The 23,179-nt window shown below is 39.8% G+C and overlaps 3 protein-coding genes across 5 annotated transcripts in view; 1 reads left to right on the top strand and 2 right to left on the bottom strand.

Annotated features, from left to right (window-relative positions):
• Positions 1-1,452: 1,452 nt before the first annotated feature.
• LOC148322764 (mucolipin-1-like) lies at positions 1,453-11,980 on the bottom strand. Of its 2 annotated transcripts, XM_088316736.1 has the most exons (13): positions 11,741-11,980; positions 9,714-9,940; positions 9,084-9,245; positions 8,766-8,922; positions 7,679-7,760; positions 7,484-7,580; positions 6,791-6,890; positions 6,580-6,686; positions 5,306-5,455; positions 5,106-5,207; positions 4,870-4,992; positions 3,213-3,419; positions 2,995-3,129 (listed from the first exon to the last, which is right to left on the bottom strand). In XM_088316736.1, the coding sequence occupies exons 1-13, from the start codon at positions 11,775-11,777 to the stop codon at positions 2,995-2,997; spliced, it is 1,686 nt and encodes a 561-aa protein (XP_088172862.1). In that variant the 5' UTR covers positions 11,778-11,980. The 2 variants fall into 2 exon arrangements, with proteins under 2 accessions (XP_088172863.1, XP_088172862.1); XM_088316737.1 differs by lacking the exons at positions 2,995-3,129; positions 3,213-3,419 and adding an exon at positions 1,453-2,785.
• Positions 11,981-12,834: 854 nt separating this feature from the next.
• Positions 12,835-15,364, bottom strand: trappc5 (trafficking protein particle complex subunit 5). 2 transcript variants are annotated; one of them, XM_088316739.1, is made up of 3 exons: positions 15,230-15,309; positions 14,101-14,373; positions 12,835-13,888 (listed from the first exon to the last, which is right to left on the bottom strand). In XM_088316739.1, exons 2-3 carry the CDS (start codon positions 14,368-14,370, stop codon positions 13,592-13,594), a joined length of 567 nt encoding a protein of 188 aa, XP_088172865.1. In that variant the 5' UTR covers positions 14,371-14,373; positions 15,230-15,309; the 3' UTR covers positions 12,835-13,591. The 2 variants fall into 2 exon arrangements, with proteins under 2 accessions (XP_088172865.1, XP_088172864.1); XM_088316738.1 differs by having other exon boundaries at positions 13,508-13,888; positions 15,259-15,364.
• A 983-nt stretch (positions 15,365-16,347) lies between these two features.
• wizb (WIZ zinc finger b) overlaps positions 16,348-23,179 on the top strand; it is a 28,580-nt gene continuing 21,748 nt past the window's right edge. The window contains exons 1-6 of the mRNA XM_088317392.1: positions 16,348-16,623; positions 17,179-17,371; positions 18,350-18,551; positions 18,789-18,864; positions 21,515-21,663; positions 21,751-23,163. Of these exons, the coding sequence (XP_088173518.1) occupies positions 17,261-17,371; positions 18,350-18,551; positions 18,789-18,864; positions 21,515-21,663; positions 21,751-23,163 (1,951 nt within the window). The 5' untranslated portion in view covers positions 16,348-16,623; positions 17,179-17,260. The remainder of the gene's footprint in view (positions 16,624-17,178; positions 17,372-18,349; positions 18,552-18,788; positions 18,865-21,514; positions 21,664-21,750; positions 23,164-23,179) is intronic.

Raw genomic sequence — 23,179 nt, 5'->3', positions numbered from 1 at the left:
AACTATCTATCGTAATTAAGTACAGTACATACTAATGCGAGGCCTTTTTAATTCCTATCTCGGTTGCCATAGCGGCAGTTAACATGGTGGGAAAGGGAGTCAATGGAGGCTCTGCCCAACTGAAGGTTTCCTCTTCGTAACATTGACGCTGTCCAGAGCAGGTTGGCCAGTTCCTGTCGATGTGATTGTAAGTGCTTCATCTTTTAAATAATGCATGCAGTGTTCTAAGCATATTGGACAGCCATACCACTCGGCTGCACTCTAAGGAGTGAGTGTGCACATACTGTATCGCCTGTAGCTCACGCTCTTTCATTTCCATCCGCCGGTGATTTGCATTTTTGGTAAATGTGCATTTTCGTTGGCGGCAAGGACAGTCTCAGGGTAGTTTATGTTAATGGTATCTAAAAACAGTCGCATGGATGAAGAGCAATTGGTATGTTTATACATAGAGACGCAACGCAAGCATTTATCTTTCACATGGGCTTCAAAATGTCTCATCCTTTTAGTTTGGAGAGCTAAACATTTATAATGACTGTCTGGCTGCTGGCTCCAGACAGAGCCATCATTCTCCCTCTAGTGGTGGCAGACGCTGACAAAACACCAGCCCATCCAAAAGGGACTGTTACCTTGTAAAGTGGGTGGCAAAATCTGGCTGAGCTCTTAGTTTGGATACCAAGATCAATATATGGAGATAGTAAGTATAAATAAATGAAGACCAGGTGTCGGCAAACTGCGGCCCGGGGGCCACATGCGGCCCGTTAAACGTTTTAAACCGGCCCGCTGTACTTGAAAAAAATGAAATGAATAAACCTTATTTTTTATTTTCTAAATACTGCGGTGTGTCAAAGATATATATTTTGGTGTCATTCTTTTGTTCACTTTAATTTAAATTAAATGGGTTTTTTTTCTCAGATGAGGTGAGGTAACCAAAACACTCCATCCATCTGCTCCTGGTCCCGCCCCCTGGTCTATACAGTACCTACACGTAATTTTCACCCCACTTTCAAACATGGAGCTCAAACTGGCTACAAATAATTGACAGGTTCTCCATCCATGAATAGATAGATACTTGGTACACTGTGTCGTTGGCTAACGGCCATTGAGCTACTACATTGGGAAATATGATACTAATTACATTTTTTTTTAGACATCAGCTGTATCAAGAGATCAAAAAATAATTTCACCCAATAGTTATGAAGATATCGCGAGCAGGTTAAAGTAAACTGAACTGTATTGGACAATGGGATCATTGTTCGCATTTTATGAAAAACAAATTCAATATTTTCCCAAGTAGACATATAAAGACAAATGCAGTGTTAAGAATCAATTTCAAACACATTCGATATGGGCAGAATTGCAAGGTTGGTCCAACACACAAGTGATCCTATCAGACTTTTTTTTTTTTTTTAAACGTCGTCAGCCGTAGTAAATAACACACACACAAACAAGAACTTAAAACAATGAGACTAATCAGATTTATTTTTTTCCAACACATTTTCAGTGTTGTTAGCTCAATTTCCCAAATGAGTGTGAGCCAACATTGTTAAAAAGAATATTCAATTATTAAAACAATGTCACGAGTAAATACTGCAGCTTTACAAAGACTTCTTTCACAGAGGCGGAAAAACTAGGAGATAAGACACACCTGACGACACATTTTACACGTACCATTAAATAAACTTCCCAGAAGTGTCAGAACACATGCATTACTAACTGTAAACACTCCTATCTAACTCAATATGCTCTCCATTACTAATGTGAAGCATTTAAGGACTGTAAATTAGTCATTCTAAAGAACAAATGAGTGCACATAAATAGTAACCACTCCGAAGTCACAACTTGGGGTGATTCTAAAAGGAATCAAGAGAGAAGAAAATAATAAAATTCCCTTTTATCTCTTAAGTGGAGACCGAATTTATTCATTAAACAGTGCTCTTCACAAAGCAAACGAGAATGACATTAGCATTTCAATAAGACATTTTCTCAACAACTGCTCCCTTCAAAACGGCTTCAGAACGACTGGTCTGTACATATGCCCTTGCATCGGATAAAATAAATGAGCAATTACCCTTTCACAAACGGCTTCAATGTCAGCCTACAGACATTGCCGGACTCTGGCACTTAAAATACAACATAACCCTGGCCTTAAGTGATAGGCTTTGGCAAAACGTCCCTTGAAATAAAAATAATTAAAAAAAAAAACAACTAACTCAAACTGCTACTTTCCTGCAGGAAATTCATCACCTGCAGCACTTTAAAAACAAATAGCAAGAAATGCTTCATCGCTCTGTGCATCGGTGTGCAGACTTTTTTACAGTTCATACATATTGATGAATAACTGGTTGGCTGCAGGGCTCGTCCCTGCGCGTGCAGCCATCAAAAATTTTCAGCCGAGGGAGGACAAGAACAAAGAAGTGGGAGTGGTAGCCTTGACAGTAAATGTTTGCAGAAGGTATGCAGGCATACATACAATACACTATGTACAGCATATATATATATATATTTTACATACACAGTGATGTTATTTTGAAGCCTACGACATAGCTGTGTTTCCTGGCATAACCAATTTCACGGGAAAGCAATGAATTATTCACACAGAACAAAAGCCAAAGCAGGTAATTTGGCTTGAGTCTGCGTTTGAAAGTGCTATTGTAACAGCATGATCAGGAGTGCAAAATTCAGACACGGGGAGACAGAGGACAGAGTGGTTCAAGGTCAGTCAGTTCTCTGCACAGGCGTCATCTTCATCATCATCATCATCATCCTCCTCCTCCTTGCTGGGACTCTGCAAAATGGAGTGCAGCTGAAGTCAGGTGGAAATGTGGTGAAAATATGGTGCATTTGAGTGAATAACTGCCCCATAAAAAATAAGAACATTTAAAGTCAAAGTTGAAAGGGAAGTGACAATGTGACAACACATTTATATCCACTTAAAATCAGATCTAGAAGCACACACAGATTTGTACTAAAAACCAAATCCTCCCCTCCCCCTCCTCACCAATCACAGCAACAGAGGAAGGAGCATGACGACCCCTCAGGACCGCGGAACTTGCCGGAGCTAGGTGTGTCTGTGCACTCAGCGATGAATGCGTGAAGATCGGTGACGCGTACCTGCTCCTTTGTTTGGGCCTGCTCAAGATCACATAAGCGACCCATGTCACATTTATCTTTTATTTAGTTCTCCTCAAACTTGGGGATTGACTTGACTGTACCATAATAGTGTCGTAGGCTCCGGTGATGAGTGCGATGAAGAGTGACAGCACCATGTAGATGAAGAGGGAGATGAAGGTGTAAAGGTAGACCTGGCTGAAGATCCACACCAGTGTGCCAGTTTGCTCCATCTCAGCAAACGTCACAAACATGTCATCGCCGTTGATCAGAGAAAAGAGGCACTCTGATACCATGGGCAGAGAGCGGAACTGCTCATGGGAAGGGAAGTTTAAAAAATAAAAATAAAAAAAGGAAACACATGCACTCTCATCAGTCAAAGCGCTTCTGTGGTGGTGGTTATTGCAGACAGTGTGAGTAAAACAGAAAATAGGAAACAAAATTTGTCAGACAGAATGAAACAACTGGTGTAGGGTCACTTCATGTCATCAAAACAGACATAATGTTGCTTCATACATACGATACTCCAAATGCGCCTCATTAAAAGATTGTGCAGTGAAATAAAAAATTGTGTATTAGACGATAATAACATATTACTATATGCGGTGTTCTACGTGATCGATTTCACTGAACAAAAGTTATTCAGTTCGTTCATATTTTAGGCCAACATGCACTGAATGTTTTTTTTTTCCCCAGCCCGATGAATACTTTTTGTGAACGCGCCACTTCTGGAGTCTGTGAACAGTTTATGAAGGACGGTTTATTTTTGGTCAAGTGTTTCGTTAGACTTCCAGGAGTAAACAAGCCTTCAAATGTAGGGGGATAAAGACCGTATTTGGCAACTCAAACCACCAAAGCCTTGCACGGCCGCACGCGACACCAAAACGTATATTATGATCGCAGAAAAAAACGTGACTGTCCGTTGTTTTTTTTAATTCTTCATTTTAAAAAAAAGCAATTTAGCAACACGTTTCTCCTTGTGTTTTTTTTAGATTGTCTGAGGAAAGCTGCTACTGGGCTACTAGTGTGGACTTAATGATAAATAAATAAATAAATAAATAAATAAAACAGCATGACAATCATGCTGTGTGCAGGTTCTGTGTTAAGCTTAACACCTGCAAGTTGAAAGGTTGGTAACATAATATGTACCCATCCATCAATTTTCTATAACGTTTGTCCTCATTAGGGCCAAGGGTAACCGGAGCCTATCCCAGCCCAGCAGACTTTGAGCGAGAGGCTGGGTAAACCACATTAACAAACAACCGTACACATTCACACCTGTGGACAATTTAGAGTCTTCACTTAACCTAACATGCATGTTTTCGTAATGTGGGAGCAAACCAGAGTACATGGAGAAAACCTATGAAAGCATGGCGAGCGAATGCAAACTCCACACGGGGATTTTCCAACGGTCAAATAGATGACCTGATACATGGGTTTTCAAATGGTGGGTCGGGACCAAAAAGTGGGCCATGGAGCCTCTTTGGTGGGGCATGAACAGGTAGTAAAAATTTGCAGGACTTCGTCAAGATACAAAGGGGCAGACATACAACATTTCATTTGCAGTGTGTCCGTTCTATTCATTTTTTGAGGCTGAAAAATATTTTTTTTCATATTTCATCGGACTCTTGACGCATGTCAAGATGCTAAAAAAAAAAAAAACAGACTACGTACAAAGCCCACTCTGCACGATATGTGGCAAGCGCACCAACCCCCCCCCCCCCCCCCCCCCCCGAATGTCTCATGCTGTGTGTACACTACCTTAGTATGATACGGCCCCAGGACAATCCATCCACAGAAGCAGTATCCCAAATATATGGCAGCTGCGCAGCAACAGAAGCGGATGACATTAGGAAAGGCAGCTCTGAGCGTCACAATTAAGATCTGGGTGAAAAATAGAAAGAGAACAAACAATTACTTTTCTATTCCTTCAGAGAGATGCAACAATAGTGAATAGAGTTTTTTTTTTTTTTTTTTTTTTGGTCAAAGTGCCTTACGTTGTATTTCTGAAAGAAGCTGAGATAGCGAATGACTCCCACCCACACCAACAGCGTGGACGTTCCCAGCAGGATTGCGCACGAATCATATGATGATAAATTCTACATAAAAAAAATTAGAGACATAATTCATGAATGAGTATCAATCAAGACCACTGAAAGCGAGTCACGTCATCAATAATGTCACTCTCATGTATTACCTTGGATTCAATTCCAATCTTAATAAAGCTGCCGATGATGGTAAACATGTCGCTAACAATGAGCAGGATATACCAGCCGTTGATGAACTCCATTCTGTCTCCCCAGCTGACACCACGGCCAAGTCTGGCCTGGAAAAACTGCGCATATTCCTGAAACAAATGTTTTATTTTTTTTACTTACTGCATTTTTTTTCCAAATAAAAATCCAGAAATGCGTGGTGAGGAAATTAGTGTGTAACAACGCCTGTGCAAATACAGCGCAGTAATTCTAGGAAAACCATGAAACCACATCTGTTTGTCTCACAAATTCTTTGTCAGTTAAAATCTATGAAAAGCAATCGTAAATTAAACGAGCCTTGCAATGCATCATTTACTGTGCATTCACGACGGTGTCTTGACTCTGACAACGATACGCATTACTTCCTCAACAGTATCCTTAACCTGTTTGAATGTTGTAAGAAGGTGTTTCTTCACAAAGGAAACAAACACCACTGGTATTGTCTTACATGGTCTCCAATTGTTTTGCGTGTCATTAATATATTTCTTGAGTTTAAGAATATTGCAAATATAGAATTCCCTATGAATTAATATATTTTTAATGACTTCCCTTTAAGCCCCCACAGGCATCATATAGAGAAGTAATGTTGAGATTAAATTGTTTAATACTGTCCATTTAATGGCTAATGCCTAATGTCTCACGTCTATATAGGTTTGTAACATTGCCATCCATTGGCCAGCACCAAAACGGCACATCAAGGCTTCGATCCAAAAGTCCTTTCAAAATTCTTGGTAATAACCAGAACCAATTATTATTTTCCATGACATTACAACAGAATTAAAAGAAAAGTAAAAGCACATTATTATTTCTTGATTAGGACCAACGTATGACAACATTACTATGCTCAATGGAGTTCATGTGTCAAAACACGTGAGGCAGCCGCCACACAAAAAACATGTTTCACTGCACAAGGGATCAACAACGTCATAGCCGACAAAGACCAATTGAGTTACCTGCAGGCCTGTTTCTAAAAATAACTCACTTTTGGGAGACCTGATGGTCCGGTGTGCCAATACTGCTGATTTCATAAAACACATTACCTAGTTGTTTAATTACACACTTGATGGGTGGGCATTATAGAGAAACAACGTTTTGTATACAAACAATAAAAAAAAATAATCTTTTTTTTCTTCATATATCCCCGGAAATATAACAAGCTAAAGTACTGAGAGAGAGAGAGAGAGAGAGAGCTCAGATTTGTGTTTTGTTTTCTTACATGTTGCAGAAGGACTCCTCTGAGGATGGAGCGTCCACATAGCAGCAGAGAAAGCAGACAAACGAGGGCAACCAACACATCAAAGAACTCCCGGGCGTAGTTCTCTGCTGCAAGGTGATGAGAGAATTCATTTGGGGCAAAGGTCATTTGAGGAGCATGAAGATGAATAAAGTTATGCTTCCTTTGCTGCAATCTACTTGCAGGTACTCACCATGTCCAGAAACGTTCGGGTCCTTACATTCCTTTATGGTGGCCTGGTTCTGTAAACTGATCTTAATTTTGCCACTGTGAGCTCTGTTATCCATGAGGATCTAGTAAGCACATTCAATAACACTCAAATAAATTAAAAAAAAAAAAAAAAAAGCTGTGCAATTTAGCGGAATTCAATTACATTTTCAATTGTTACACTCTGATTACAAAATTGGCATATTCGCAAATAAAAAAAAATATTATTATAGCACGTAAAAGCTTATAAAAGGAAACCATCATTGATTTATACATTTGCAGATTTTATTATATATATAATTTTATTTGTCTTGTTTAAACATTTTTGTTTGTACCCCCCCAAAAAACGAATGATCATTTCAATATTAGTGATTTCAATTTGTACCAAAATAATTGCGATAAATGTTTTCCATAATTGAGCAGTCTTATTTATACAATTGTATTGCGTCTCATATTAAACACATTAAACAAAAAATACATTGACTTTGACGACTATAAAATATCCTACCAGGGATTTCTTTATGACACGTTACCCCCATTGTACCAAAGATTTTAACGATGAATTAATTAGGTTGAAATGATAAATTGAGCTCAAATGGGACAGTCAGCACGTTTTTGATGAACGCTGATTCAGTAAGAAAAACACACAATGTGGTTTGAAATCAAATGAATAGCTCACCGTGATAGCAAAAGTGTAGCAGTTTGGTATCTCATTGTTTATGATGGTTTGAATGTTGATCGCCTTCAGCTGGAAGTCAACCGTTACATTGATCAGCCTAGGGATAAATAAAAACATCAAAGCGATAGGAAAGTCAACAACACCACATTGTCAACTTTTGATTGATCAAATCTGATATACACGTTAGAATCTAACTTGTAAAAATTGAGAGTGAAGTTCTTGTAGTCACTGTTTCCAGGAGCAGAACCAAAGCTCGGTGGATCCAGTCCAATGCAGTCTGGATTCAGGAAACAGAAAGGAGACTCAGAGGAACCAAATAATACCACATGCGGAACTACTCAAAATCACACAGCTAAGCCTCATTTTACACATCACAATACGCATCATACACACTATTCCACTTCCTTCAGAGCATAAGAGTACTGAATGAGCATTTTGAATGTGATTCGCAGGATTCTCATGCAGAAATAATTACTTTGTCTGCCAGTTGTGCAGAAGGATTTAATAGTGCAAAAATAGTTAATCAAATGTTGACTTGTAGTACTAAGCAAAAAAACAATACCCAAAAGAATGAGTAAAATGGAAAGTAAAATGGTGGACTAAAAGTAGCTGTATGCGTATGAAAGGGAACTTTTTTTTTTTTTTTTTAAAAACCCTAAACCTGGGGTGGGCAAACTTTTTGATTGGAATGCCACAATGGGTTCTAAAATTTGACAGAGGGGCCGGACCAGGTGCAGATAGATGGAGTGTTTTGGTAACCTCACCTCATTGGAGAAAAAGAAAAAACATTTAATTTTAAATGAAAATGAACACAAGCATTACAAAAAAATATATGTCTTTGACGCATCAGAGTATTTAGAAAATAAAACATGAACAAGGTGTATTCATTTAATTTTTTTCAAGTTTGGCAGGCCGGATTAAAACGCTTAACGGGCCGCATGTGGCCCCCGGGCCATAGTTTGACCACACCTGCTCTAAACCCAAAACCCGAACCCTAACCAGGCGTGTTCAATACTTCGTGTGTTCAATAAAGTACAACCGAACTCAGTTTTGCTCCCGCTGCCTTTTTAAAAACATGCCAGCGTATGTATTAGCATGCATGCATGCATAATTGCACCCAATAATATGATGTGTTACAGAATTAGCAGCTGGAACTGAGACTGCACTTTTTAATATGAAGCGTCTTATTTTCATGAAAATACGGTACTATATTATCAAGATACAACGAGCACCTCTTGGTACACACCACTTTATAAAGTATAAAATAAGATGACCATCCTACCAGTGACAACATGAGGATCGATGTCAAAAGTGTCATTCACAGGGACGATGGTGCCCCTCCTATAGTACCTCTGGCAGAGCGACAGTGCACTTCCATTGAAGCCGACGCCTTGTACATAAGCATACTTTCCCAGTGAGATCTGAGGCAGAGCTAGATACTAGGAACAGGAAAATGAGAAGTGGCATCTGAAATATTAAAACAGAATTTTTAAACTAGTCTATTGTATAATTAAGGAAAGGATTTATTTTTATTTATTTTTTTTTTTTCATTTAGGAGGAGGAATCAAAGCAGCGCAGAGACTCCGACTTCATACATTACCTGCTCAATAGCGAAGTTGATGTGGCTGTGCAATTCTTTCTGCATGTGAACAGCCTGAGGTGTGTTGTCTTGGTAATCCTTCAGGAAGAGATGTTTGAATGCCGCCGTGTTTTCCTCTTTAAATGTCACAACCATCTGGTTACTCAGCCCAAACAGCACCAACTGAGAGACAGAGGAGAACAGTACAATTCTAAACAAAGGATGAAACTAGAGGCCTGCACTATAACATTTAAACAATTGTAGGAGGAATGTCAGCTGTGAGGAGAAACTTGAAAGGTAAACACTGACGACAACACCTCGTTAGCTGAGTGCAAATTATGCTCTGCAAAATGATGGATGAACACCACTCGAGGAGGGACGGAGGCCTATTTAAAGTTTGCAATTACCCTAACATGCTTCTTCTATGAATGTGGTCGGAACAAATTCCGAGTAGAACCCCGAATCTTGAAACTGAGAGGCGGAAATGACAGCAACCACCAGGTCACCATGTTGCAAATTATTGTAATACCTCTGTTATATGCAATTTGAGAGTACCACTAGTCATCCGGTGGTCACTTCTGGGGTTTGAAGGGATTTTGAGCAACAGTAAAATATAAAAAAAAAAAATTAAAATGTAAAAGCTTGCTTTACCTGCACTGTAACAATGATGATTTTGAGTAGCTGCAGGCCCAACTTGAATGGTTTCCGTCCCTTGGCATGATACTTGTCACAAGGGCTCATGAAGAAATATTTTAGTTTCCTCCTCAGAGCCTCTTCCTCCTGTTGTTGTTGGTGGAGATCAGAGTTCATAGGTCTGTCCGCAAGAAGGTCCTGTGACCCGTAGCCGAGGCCCATGGAAGAGAGGAGCCTGTCCTTCTCTGCGACAGAAGAGAAAGAAACGACATCTTTGCTCTTACCACCAGCGTCCGGTAACCAGAATATGAATGAAATAGAGAAATCAGTAAGCGGTTTGAATCCACCCTCTGATTGTTTGCAGTGAATGCATTGAACCCCAAATTGCATGGCAACGGTCACCCGTTGGCGTGTGAATGTGTGTGTGGATATGAGCGCTTTGGGCACAGCAGTGGTAGAAAATAAAGCACTATATATGGTGCGTTTACCATTCACCATCGTAAAATGGGTGTCTTGGCTCAAAAACGGTTGAGAAACACATAAACCCACAAAGCGTTTGGCCTGGTGACATCATCAGCTCAAAAAGGACTTTAAAAACTTCAGATAATGTTATTCGATGGAATCAATAAGACTAATAATTGTTTGCATTTTACTTTGGCTGTTGTTTGGGAGGACAACTTTCGCTCATTTAGAGGCAAGCGCAACAATACACTGCGACTGACTTGGCAAAATATGCACAGCTAAGACCATTCTTACAGTTTTATTTTTTCTTTTTTTACCATGAAATTCAATCTGGCAATTTACTTTGGCAATTCCAAGCTTCATTTACATTGTTCTGATACTCACACTCTATATTGTAATATTTGAATACAGTATACTGAGCAATGTTTTTTTTTTCAAACTCAATTTATGAGAGAATATATGTTATACTTTGTTTCTAATTTCTTAGTACACTTACTAAATTGAGGTTAATGTGCTTAGATCCTGTACCAATATTGTGGTGTAATTATCATTAATTTGGCCTGTTATGTCAATCACACCCCTTGAAAGTTGTTCGTTCAGTTTATGTCAATGTTACAGTAAAGTACACTAATCCAATAAAATACTTTTTTGAATGGCTTTTTTAAAGACCTAGGGTGAAATGAGTTCGGAAAATGCCAAATTAAATCTGTCTGTGTCACAAGTAAAGTGATTACACCAAATATAGAAAATAAATCAAGATAATTTTTTTTTGTTATATTTGACAAATTGTCGTAAACCCCACCTATCTTTTTTGCAAACCCTTCATCATAAGCAAAACAGTTGAGAAAACAGAGGTCTTCAAAGTGCTTGTGGCAAAGAACACTCATTGACAATGGCAGAACAAAATTGGTCCATTTACGTGCCCTATTTTTATTGTTTTGGCCACTTAAACAGATGCTTTCCAGAATGCGAACAATGCACCGCCACACAGCGCCGAGGCATTTCGCCGAATAACGCAACAATAATGGCAGTTGGGCAGCTAACTGGACAATCAACAATGCAGTGGCGAGTCGTCGTTCTGCGAATGAAGTCATTCCCGAAGAATACCGGAGATTGCCGAACAAAAAGTTTTTTTGTTGCTAGGGCGTTGCTATGGGTCTAACTATGAATCTAGGACGTTTGACAAAAAAAAGTATTCTATGAGTATTCTTTAAATAGATTTATTTCTCAAAATACGGTTGGTCAAGTTCACTTCGCACTTGGTCTTTAATGTTTTTCCGCACATTTTTATGTGTTCATCAAGTCATCTATGTCTCTCCAAGTGGTCACAAACACACATTCTTTCATACTCTCAGTAGGCTTGAACATATATATATATTTTTTTTTGTATGAGAAAGACCTCGATTCTTGATGCTATTGCACCTCACACTGCAGAATACATTGCAAGAAATGAATTGAGTCACCTGTGAAAATAATTATCATCTCAATAAATAGCAGCAAACATGTCAAATATATTCTCATTTGCGAAAGCTCAGCTATCCCTAATTGAAAGCAAGCAGAAGAGGACGTTGTTTTTAACAAACCTGTGAAAAGCTCCTGCGCGCACCTCGGTGATGCCATGAGAATGTTTGGACGGTCACGCGGGAAACAAAAGGCTTGGTATTACCTCCGTAACTTCGCCGGGACGCTGAGCATTTTCATAATTTCTATTTTTCGGGTGTCATGGATACAAAATAAATACATTGTGCGGCTCCGCGTCGCAGCGTACAGACGAGACGTCGAAAGGAAAACATAGCTCAACTTCCTGGATGCCACGTGACTTGGTCATGTGACTGTTGTCAATAGCACCCGCAATGACGCAATGTATACGTTGACTCATGCGCACACAAAAGAAAATATTTTTAATGTATTCATTGCATTGTTACAGCTGATTGTAAGACTTTTTGTAGGATGTGCAAATGTTATTAAAGTAAAAAAAAATTAAAAAATAAAGGAAAATATTTTTAGCACCCAGCGTTTTCATCAAGTTAGTAGTGGAGATTTCCAAACAATTACCATATGCAGAGTGTCTTATAAAGTAGCAGGTTGAAGTAGACTGGTACCTGGTATGGACTAAGCTTTTGACTCTGCCAAGAGTCGCCCTCATGACAGATGCATCAAACTACGCAGTCGGACCAGTATGTAAGCAGTGGCAAGGTGGGGCCGGACAACCACTGAGGAAGTACTGCACCTTTGACAGAGAACTCTCGGGTCTCTTCCTCATCACCCAACACTTCCGATTCCTCTTGTTGTGTGACTAGTTCACTGCCTTCGTAATTCACCATTGCAAAGATCTCTGACTACACTGCCAACAGCATCTCTAGATTGAGGCTTGATCATACTGCCATGACCGCCGGCCTATTATTTTAAAAATATTTTTCCATGTTTGTTTAAAATCTGGAGTTCCTTCAAGTACCCCAACTAGTAGTGCATTTCAAGATCATACTCATGTTTTCACATGCAAGATGTCACCCTGACCAGTGTTGGTATTGATCGGTCATAAATTTAATTACATATCCATAATAATTGTACATATTTTTGTGTTAAAAAAAATCCAAATACAATATACAACCATTTGTCTACTCAGCATGTAAACTCCACTCAACAAGGGGGAAAAAAAATCCAGAATAAATGTTGAGATGAGGCCTTAAACAATATTTACTGGTCCATCAAGATAATATACGGTAAATAAGATGCTTCAATGAGATACCTCACATACCAATTATATTGACAAATCAATAATACAAGATTGAAACAATCAAGACAGAAGTAATAGTATGTGGTAAAAATCAGCATTTTGCACATGAATTATCACTTAATAGTGTACAATAGTTCATAAAGACTTAGAAAATTGACCTAAAAAGCATCTTCGGTTTATGATGCTGACCTGTCTCACAAGCCATTCTCTCATTGAATTCTGTCAAAATTGGCGCATGATGTAAAACCGTACATTCAGGATTTATAAGCCTGCGCCTCTCAGGCAGAAGTCGTTGAAACAGGAAAAGTGGCGTATAAGTTCATTCCACACCCATACTGTATACATCAGTGTGTCAAGATTAGTCGCATCAAACAAAGACTTGCAGCCAGTGAGTCGCCAGTGTTAATTTTCACACTCTGCAGCCTAGCTAGCGGCGAGGTTACGCTCATGATACAACATCTGGGGCTGGCAAATTCCGTCGCCCACAACAACTCGAGTCCAGCATCGGTACCTTACACATAGAACATAGAGCTGGGAAAATGTCGGTTGCGTTGTAAAAGAGGCTAGAGTCTCTTATAACAAAGTAAAATAGAAATTAATCTTAACTGCAAGATTGTGCAGAATGAAATAGTTTATTGTTTTTCTGCATCAATGAAGGGAAAAAAAAATGTCAACACTCCCGTTTCTCCCATTGTCCTTATCTGCCATCTAAAGTTTTGTCCCGGGTGATGACCGACTCATTGAACTTGATCATGAGTGTGGTGCCTTTGTGCCAGTGGGCAGTGACCTTGGCGGGGAAGCCGCTGTGTGTGAGAATGGCCTCCACGATGCCTGCAGTAAAGGCAGCGCAGTTTAGGCTACTGTTCTCTTTGGGCACAGAGATGTAAGCATTGATGAGTGGCTCCTTTTCTATGATGTAGTAAGTCTTGTCATCATCATTGGCTTGTTCCAGTTTGTCAGCCTCCTTCCCAAACAAAGATTTCCATACATTCACCTGTAATGAAAGGAGTTTACAACTTTTACATGCACTCCCAAAAATGTTACTTAGATTTTTATTTTAGGGTGTAAGAGTCATCGGAAAAATAAATATTCGAGTACTGATACCAGAAAAATCAATTTAGGTACATTAACAAAATATTGGCATGCTGTTGCTTCCCATTAATGACACCACGTAACTTTAAATATGGGATCGTTCAAAGTACAAACCTTGATGAAGAGCAGCATGTTGAGCACTTTTGTCTCCCTCTTGCCATTCTTCTCCCTCAGAACCAGCACATCAAGCATGCCAGCTCCAACGCTCTGGCCCATGTCAGCCAGGCGTGTCTGCAGTTCCGAAACGGAGTACACTCGGCTCTGACAGTACTGGACCATCTCTGAGAACAGCAATGCAAACGCACTGATGCTGACTTCAGTCTTGGGTCTAGTCAAGGGGCGCTCCAAGATGGTGGATTTCCCTCGAGTGAACCGGGTGTCCATTTTCTGAGAACCACAGATTTATGGTAAGGATTAAGATACAAGAATCTGCAATGGCTAAGTGAGAAATGCTATTTTCAGTCCATACACTTCTCAGTAAAAGTCCAGGACATTCTTTGAAGTCTGGTGAAACTTGATTGGTGAACTTAATTTGAATTTCTCTGAACCTTTCAATATATGTTCATAATAGTTGAATGTTTCCGCAGGTAATCGCCCCGCCCCTGTAATTAATTTCCAATGATATCCACTCCTATGCCTCTCTGTAATCCTGTTTGAAGCCTCACACACATGGTGAATCGCTTTTGATTATTTTAGGCATCATTTTTTTTAAAGATCAATTTAAGTTTAACTGTAAAAGTTATGTTGTGCATTTTAGGTTCCTCCTGAATGTTCACCACAAATTAGAGTGCGTGTCGGAGAACAATTGGAGAAGCGAAACATGTTTCAACATAAGTGCAAATGCTTTTGTGCTCCTCATGTGTACATTCTACACAAATTTATTCCCGGGGAAATTTCTTCAACTCAAATAATAGAACGTTTGAACGCTACTGTCACAAACTACCATAATGAAAAAAATTAAATTCATTTCAAGGGAGAAATAAGCAGAAAATCCATTCATGTGATGATAATTATGTTCACCACACTCCGGCTTTATTTCGACTTTAACAGCATATCAGATGCGTTTAATAGATTATTGCAATAGCTAAATCGAACGCTACGAGCGGAGTGTCAGCTATCTAGCTAGCTCGCTCGCTGTCGTTTCCTATGAAAAAAAATGCATAATATCAGTTCTTTAAGATGTGGAAACACGAACGTCAATTATTTACTCATAGTTTAGCGGAGAAACTGAATGCCAATGCACCTGAGGAATTCTTTGGCAGACAAACTAACCGTTTGTTGTTTGCTGTGGAAGCTGCCTTCTTCGTCGTGCTTGTCATGTGACATTTCCCAAGCATTGATAAACTTTATACTGCCTCCTACAGTTCCGGATTGAGACTGCAGCTTCATTTTCTTCCAACCAGTCTGATTTGAAACATTAAATAAAACAATAAAAATACAAACTATTTTGCTTTCGAATTAAATAATTGTAATAATCTTTGTTACGTTGTTTTTTATGTCCTATTGCAAAATAAATGAAAAGGAAGGATTTTTTTTTAAAGATTCAAACAAACGTTTGAATCGAATTGCATTGAATTTGTGTGCAGTGAGAGATCAACAATAAATGGCCCCGTTGCGCCCAGTTGGTCACAAAAACACTTTTGTTTTAATACATTTTTATTATCTTGGTTTAACTTTCTTCCGTGCCAAGAGAAGTTAGAACTATAGTGAGATTCTACACTCCACTGTCCATAGCAAATGTATTATATCACAAATTGTGTATCCTAGTTCTTGCTGTATAAGAAAAGTAATGTTTCAATTGAGGCACTTGCACATTATCTACAACCAGTTTTATTAAAGGCTTCAATTATCCCAATTAAACAGTTAGATGATAACAAACCCACTCCCGGTAATGACCACTAGGGCCCGCTAAAGGACTAATTAAAACCTCTTAATCGAGCATGACGCTCTGATATTAAACGTTTTAAATGAGGGTGTCAAATTTTAAAACTGGATACGTCTGCTATTAAATTTGCCATGAATAAAATACAAGTGAGACATTTTAGAACAGCTTCAAGTAAACCAAAGCAATGCTAAGTGACGAATGATAACATCTACAATTGCATGAGTAAAGATACTACTTCCCTTCAGTATCAATTAAATGTGTTTATGTCATATTTTACAATCCACTTTAATATATAAACTAATATATGATACACAGTAAACAAATATCATTACACCATGTGCATTTATTTTTAAAGGGCAAATGTACATAATGAGCATCCAACAGTCATTTTGGTATGTGGAATGCCCGAGTAAAACCCTTTAAAAGTGAAACTTAATAAACTTGCTGCTCGAGGGCGACTCCAACTTCTCGTCACCTCCCAGTTGACGTTACGTACGCCGCCGCTGCCGTGGCGTGCCTGCAAATCTAATAATATGGAGTCCTGTTCCCGGTGGCTGCCAGGTAGCCATGCAAAACACCCCAAAAACAGTTTAGAGTGACACCAAAAGAGCCGAATCGTGCATGTAAGCAGCCGTAGGCTTGCAGCGAGCATCGTCTCCGGGGCGTCAAGCTTCTTGCTCGGTCTTCAACTATGACAAGCGCTGCTTAGGCTGCTACTCCTTCCCCTGGATCCGCAAACCAGGCCGATAACAGTGAGTATTTTTCCGGGTGAAATTGTAGCCGATGGGAGTTTGTGCTTTTAGAAGACACAGTGAATTGCATCGCGGTTCTTAGATTAGCGATCAACACCGGCCGCGTACTTGCAGTGGGCTAACGCAAGCCAAGCCAAGCTGCTGCACCTCTTGACGTCTCGGTTATTTTCTTACTGACTCAAAAGGGACAGAAAGGACGTGGGCCTGGAAATAAACGCCACATCTTTATGTAACCATTTGGCACCCTGTCTCGTTTAAAAGAGTAGACGAATTGTGAAAATGGGTCAGACAGGCCTATACAGCTGCTGCTGGTGAGGAGGAGGAGGGGGGGGGTATACTGAGGACAGCTAAAAACATGAACATTCTGCAACTCTGCAATCGTTCGCATTGTGTGACTTTGCTGCTTTTAACACACAAACTGCAGTTTTGGCATGCAAGTGAATGCAATCAGTGTTGGGCAATGTATGAAGATTGAAGTAAAAAAAACCTAACTTATCACCCCCCACTCCTCCCCTGTTTGGACTCCCCCCCCCTCCCTTGTTTGGATGTTTGCAGAAGACAAGGAGAAGTGCACAATGTAGGAAGTCTGGTCAACAGTGGGACTTCATACTGTTCTCTGGGGGGGGGGGGGGGGACAATGGAGCCAGAAGGGCGACCCCGGACCCCAGGGACCAGCTATGTGCCCCCACCTTTAAACGCTGCACAAAAACCTGTCACCACAGCCTTCCTTAATTGCACCTTACAGCAGGTAAAGCTCTCATGTCACCGTCACTGCTGTCATTTTAGATGGGGACGGAAATGGCGGTGCATGTCAAAGGCAATGTTATGAATCACACACATACGACATAAATAATGTGTGATTTATTATAAATGTTTACTGAAAGACAAATGTTACTTTGCAGTCATGGGACACTATTAGAGATCTTGTAACTATTCTGGAATTACTATTGAGTGACACGGTGCACTCGTGGTGAACCCATCTGCCTCATTGGGTTTCGTTTGAGGTACAATTCTCTTTGTGGATGTGCATGTGAGGTTCATTGAAAACTCTAAACAGCACACAGATGTGAGTATAAATTGTTGTTTGTTGCCATGCGATTGCCTGTCAAAAGTCACTAAATGATAATCACAATAGAAATTGGATTATTGTGGAAGCCTCTGAACATTAGTTCGAATTCCCACTTGGTTACGAACCTGTTTCTATTTCCTGTAGTGGAAGATTACTAAAAACAACAAAGGTAATGTGGGTGATGACTTAAGCATGGCACTGTAGATCAACAGAATTACTTGGATTATTTTTCCTTGTTGGGCCACATTTATTGGTTGCTAGGCAGAATTTGTAAAGCTCAATATTTGGTGCCTATTGGCCTGGTGGAAAAAAAATGTATAGAGGCCAGTCACACCCACTAGACGGTTTAAGTAGGAAACTCGTGGCTGAGGGTGTTGTGCCCCTCGGCAGAAATGCTGAGGAAATGACTAATTGCGAGGCACATTCGTTTATAGATATTGAATAATAATATAGAGATATTTTTTGAACCTCTTATTCTCATTAGTACTGTGAGCTGAAGCCTATCCCAACTAACTTGAGGTGAGAGGTGGTTTGCCAATCAACCACATAAGTAACTTATGAATGCATTTTTTTTTTCATAAAGGAAGAAAAAACTGCATTTTTTTACCTTTAATAGAGTGACCATTCAAAAATGTTTTTTTTAATTCTTGCCCTCAGTCCTCATGTTCTTCCGATGTGAGCGACGTCCTGACGTCTACTAAAGGCTCACAAGGTCACGATGGAGATGAGGGTCCAGAGCAGAGCGGGTGCACTGAGCACAGTGCAGACCCAGCGAGGAATGCACAGAGGCGATTCAGGTCCTCAGCCTTTCCCTCCTCCCTGAGCTGGGACTCTGATTCAGAGAAAAAAACACTTGATGGTAACACTTTGCATATTTTGGACGAGTTTTGCAACTTTCTAGTCAAGCCGAGCAAATTCAATCATTATCATTGTTGTCTTTTCGTTTTAAATGTGATTCAGTCTGCTTGTAGTCGGAAGTCTCTCAGTTTGCTCTTTCTCTGTCTAAGCCAAGATATTGTAGTTTTGACTGTAGATTTTTAACTGTTTGGCTGTGAAGTGATTGTTTCTGTGGTTTGTGTGTGCTGTTATATGTCAGAGGAGGAGCTGCAGCATTATTCTAACCCTCATGATCTGGCTGCACACAGCCCAGGATCTCCTTCCTCTGGACCCAGGTGAGGAAGGTGGTACTGTGGTGTTCTGTAACATAAACGAAAGCCTTTTTTTTTTTTTTTTTTTTTTTTCGCACACAAAGATTTAGCAAAATGCCCTCAACAGAGCAGCAAGTGCCTTTTATACAGCGGCCTGCAAAGTTTGTGGAAAATCATAGTGTGCCAACTTCCCGAAATCAATTAGGTGCATGACAACATCATTGCCAGCATCTGGTGTGACGTATAAACACTTGTTGGGCAGCGACGTTGCTTCCAACATAGCAGAGCAGAAAAAGTTTGAAACGAAATTTGTCCCGACACCACAGCATTCATCGTTTATATCGGCATCGTCTTGACCCACATACGACCTCCAAAGGCAAACACTGTAAAAAACGTGGAGTGATATTTACTTGAAAAATCCTAGTAAAGTTTTTTTCACTCAGAAATTCTCTGTAAATTTTACACAAGAGTTTTTGAGTACATTTTACAAGTTCATTGAATTTAAAAACTCACTCCAAGGTTGAACTCACTTTATTTTTTTTCTACGCGCATTTCATTCACAAGGGAGCTCAATGCGGTAGAGGATTGAACCCGTAAGACGGCTACTCTACACCTGAGCCATGCCACTGCTAAGGTCTGTTAGGATATTATTGGTGTCAGAATTGTCAAAATTCTCTTAGAATGTTCGAGTGAAAAAATCTCTACTAGATTTTTCTCAAGTAAATTTCACTCTGCATTTTTTACAGTGTTGGAATGACCTGAATGGCATGCTATGCTTATAATGTTGATACACATTAGCGACTTGGGGAAAAAAAAGATGACTCCCGACTTGAACAGACTGTGTTAAAGGGATTGAAGGTTCCAGCCAGAAACATTTGTCACACATTTTTACCGTAAAATTCTGGACAAGAAAATTAGGCCTGTTATATAAGATTTTTGAAAGAGGTCATATCAATTTGAAGGAAAAAAAAATCCTTTTAAATATATGCATAACCTCATTCAGAGGTTTTAGTCTTTTGTTGTGACAGTACTTTGATAAGGTTGTGCAATGTCATTTATTTTAGTCCTGATTGTGTTGGCCATTAGAAATTTGCGGCCTCTTTGTATGTGATGATCCAGTATAAAAATGTCACATTCTTCCCGAACCAAACATTCACTATTTTACCCTTGTGAATCATGGTATGTGGCCATTTATAGTGCAATGCATTTTTTCTATTGGCATGGGATTGAGTCCCATTCAATGCCTGTTGGGATTAGTCCATGATGGAGTCTGCTTTTCATTCGAAATCATTTGGGATAGGTGCCATGTGGTGACTGTACATGTGGTAGATCGAAAAAGAACAGATGGAACCCCGGTATTTTTTTTTTTTCTTGGAATATGCTTCAATCGAAGAAAGAAAACATTCATTGATGGGGAAATATGTTCAAGTGGTCAGTTGACCTATTTTTAAGCACTTAATGTTGAAACTAGACCTGGCCAAAGATCATGACACTGTCCCCAAAGGCATGCTCATCATTCGGAAACCAATTAGGACTCATCAGACCACATTGCATTTCCTCATTACTCTTGAGTTGAATCTAAAACATTTCTTGTAAAAGTCACACTTTCACCTATAAGTTGTATAGATGCTTTGTCTCAATTTATTGTCTTCTCATCACATTGTGTGTGGGGAAATTGTGATTTTGTATGACACGATTTCATCAAATATTTACTTGACACTATATTCAGTCACAACCATCCATGGTTCCTTTCCCCACCTGATTCATCCTCGATAAGATCATAATTACTTTTTTTTTTTTTCACATTTTTTTTCACATTTCCATTCATTGTTCTATGTAGGTTAATATAGTCACTCATCACACCACTTGGTCATTTAATTTAGCTTCCAGACAGCTATTCAATTGCAGACTTTTTTTTTTCTTTTTTTTTCACTGAGTTCAGTTTCTACCTTTTTGCCTGGTGGGTGCACCAAACACATGCTATAGCCACAGCTAGTGTCTTCATTGCATGTGCATGGAAAGCATTAGTGTGACATTGTATGTACATAATATACACTATATGTATACATATGTACAGTACTCTATATGTATATATATTTATTTTTGTGTATATGTACCTGTACATGTGTATGTGTATTTTGTAGTATAAATGTGTAGATACTGCATATATTCTATATAACAGAGAGTAGAGTATATTTATGTACAATTTTTTACAGTATACTGTATGTACATACAGTAAACTAACTGTACAGTACACATACAATATTTACATATTTATGCTATAATGTATATACACAGTAGAGCATGTCATTATATAGTTATACCAGGTGTGGGCAAAGTTTTTGATCGGTGGGCCACAATGGGTTCTAAAATTTGACAGAGGGGAGCAGATGGATGGAGTGTTTTGGTAACCTCACCTCCTCGGAGAAAAAAAATACATTTAATTTGAAATGAAATTGAACAAAAGCATTTCAACAATATATCTGTCTTTGGAAAAACACAGTATTTAGAAAATAAAACATTAACGAGGTTTATTCATTTCATTTTTTTTCAAGTTCGACAAGCCGGATTAAAACGTTTAACGGGCCGCTTGTGGTTTGCCCACGCCTGATTTATACAAAATATCTCTATAAATGTATGTATATATATATTTTTTCTTTTGGGTCCTGTCCAGAGTTAACAGTGAGGATGACAAAAAACCTGGAAAATTGCAGCACTTGCAGCATGAAGCCAGTCTGTCTGTCTCTGGGGAGGTGTGCAAGGAGAGAAAAGAAAGCACAACGCGAGAAGAACCAAATACATCTCAGCTTGGCCCAACAGAATGTAAGTACCCACATGACTGAGGAAAATCACTTTTTCACAGTTTCCCCCCGTGAGACTCTTTTTTCATTCACAACTTTTGCTTCACAGTAGGAGGTAGCCATGACTGTAATATATCTGTGGGAGCTGAGGTCGTTCTCTGCAAAATAAAACCAAAGGACGCTTGCCAGCCGGAGGACGATGCAGACAAAAGGGAGGAAGAGAAAAGACTTGAGGGAACAGATACCAAGGAGCTTGAGAGGGATGTGTACACCTTCACAGGAGACTCTGACTCTGAGAGTCCCTCTCATGCCCCGAACGATACACTCTTCCAGAGGTGCAGGAAGAAGCGAGCCCTACTCAGGCCCTTCCCTGGAACCTTACTAGCCGGTACGCAAGCAAGTGAGAGTCCTCAACAATCACTAAATACCGATTTGGCACCTCTAAGTCAAAGTGGAGGATCACACCATATTGATGAGTTTGGAAAGGAAATCTTAGACCATCCAATCATGATTAGAGATGCTGAAGAAAAAATTGACGAGGATGAAGACTGTAATTTTGAGCACGGTACCGATATTTTCACCTGTGTGGAATGTAGCATATACTTCAAAAAACAGGTTCATCTAAAGGAGCACATGATTGAGCACCGTCAAACAGGTGAAGAAGGTTCAGAACGTGTTCAGTGTACTGAGTGCGGATGGGACCTGCCTGATTCTGTAGTACTAGCTGACCACCAAAAAAGGCACCAGGAATCCCGTGTCAAGATTCTGGCGGAAATCCAGAAACTGAATGAGAATGAGAAAGCAAAAGAAAGACCAGACGCTAACGTAGTAAAGCATGAAAGCCTGCAAAATATGAGCCCGATTCCTACTCCTGGTAAGGTGTCGGACACGCGTCCACTTCGATACCAGGCGCCATCGAATGGTCAACATGTGGCTCTTGAATCAAACACACCTCAAAGTCCGACAGGTTCTTTTGGAACCACATTCCAACCCCAGGCTGTTTTGTACCGTCGTCGCTTTGTTTGCACGCATTGTAACTTTAGCACAAGAACTTCCCAGGCGCTTGCTAATCACACCAAGACACACATGAGAAAAACATCAACTTTAGTATATAAGTCCAGCTCCTCCTCTCCTGATCCCTCGTCATGTTCATCGCCTCTTGGCTCAAGTCAAGCCATAACAAAGAGACAAAGGAAACAGGCCCAGGGTGATTCTAAGTCCGGCCATTCGTCTTATGATCCCGTTTCAAACTCTATTTTGGATTCCAGCTGTGTCTCTGACTCTAAATCCCTGCCATGTCAAACCAAAGGCCGCCAAGGAATTGCCGTCTCGGAGAATGATGTGGCAACCCAGGTAGTCGTCGGTTGTAATAAGAACAGGCGGTTCAGTCGGAGAGCAAAACTTGGCTCTAGACCAAATGAAGAGCGCTTTCCAGGGAGTGAGGGAGACCGAAACGAGAGCCCGGAGATTGACGCTGAGGAGGTTGTAGTCAAAGGGCGGACCAGAGCGAGATCCGATCCAGGTGAGGCTAAACAAAC

Source organism: Idiotropiscis lumnitzeri, chromosome 15, assembly GCF_059441095.1.
Source record: "Idiotropiscis lumnitzeri isolate Australia: NSW breed Sydney's pygmy pipehorse chromosome 15, RoL_Ilum_1.0, whole genome shotgun sequence".
NCBI lineage: Eukaryota > Metazoa > Chordata > Actinopteri > Syngnathiformes > Syngnathidae > Idiotropiscis > Idiotropiscis lumnitzeri.
Note: the sequence above shows the minus strand (reverse complement) of the source record. Positions and strands in the feature narration are given on the sequence as shown.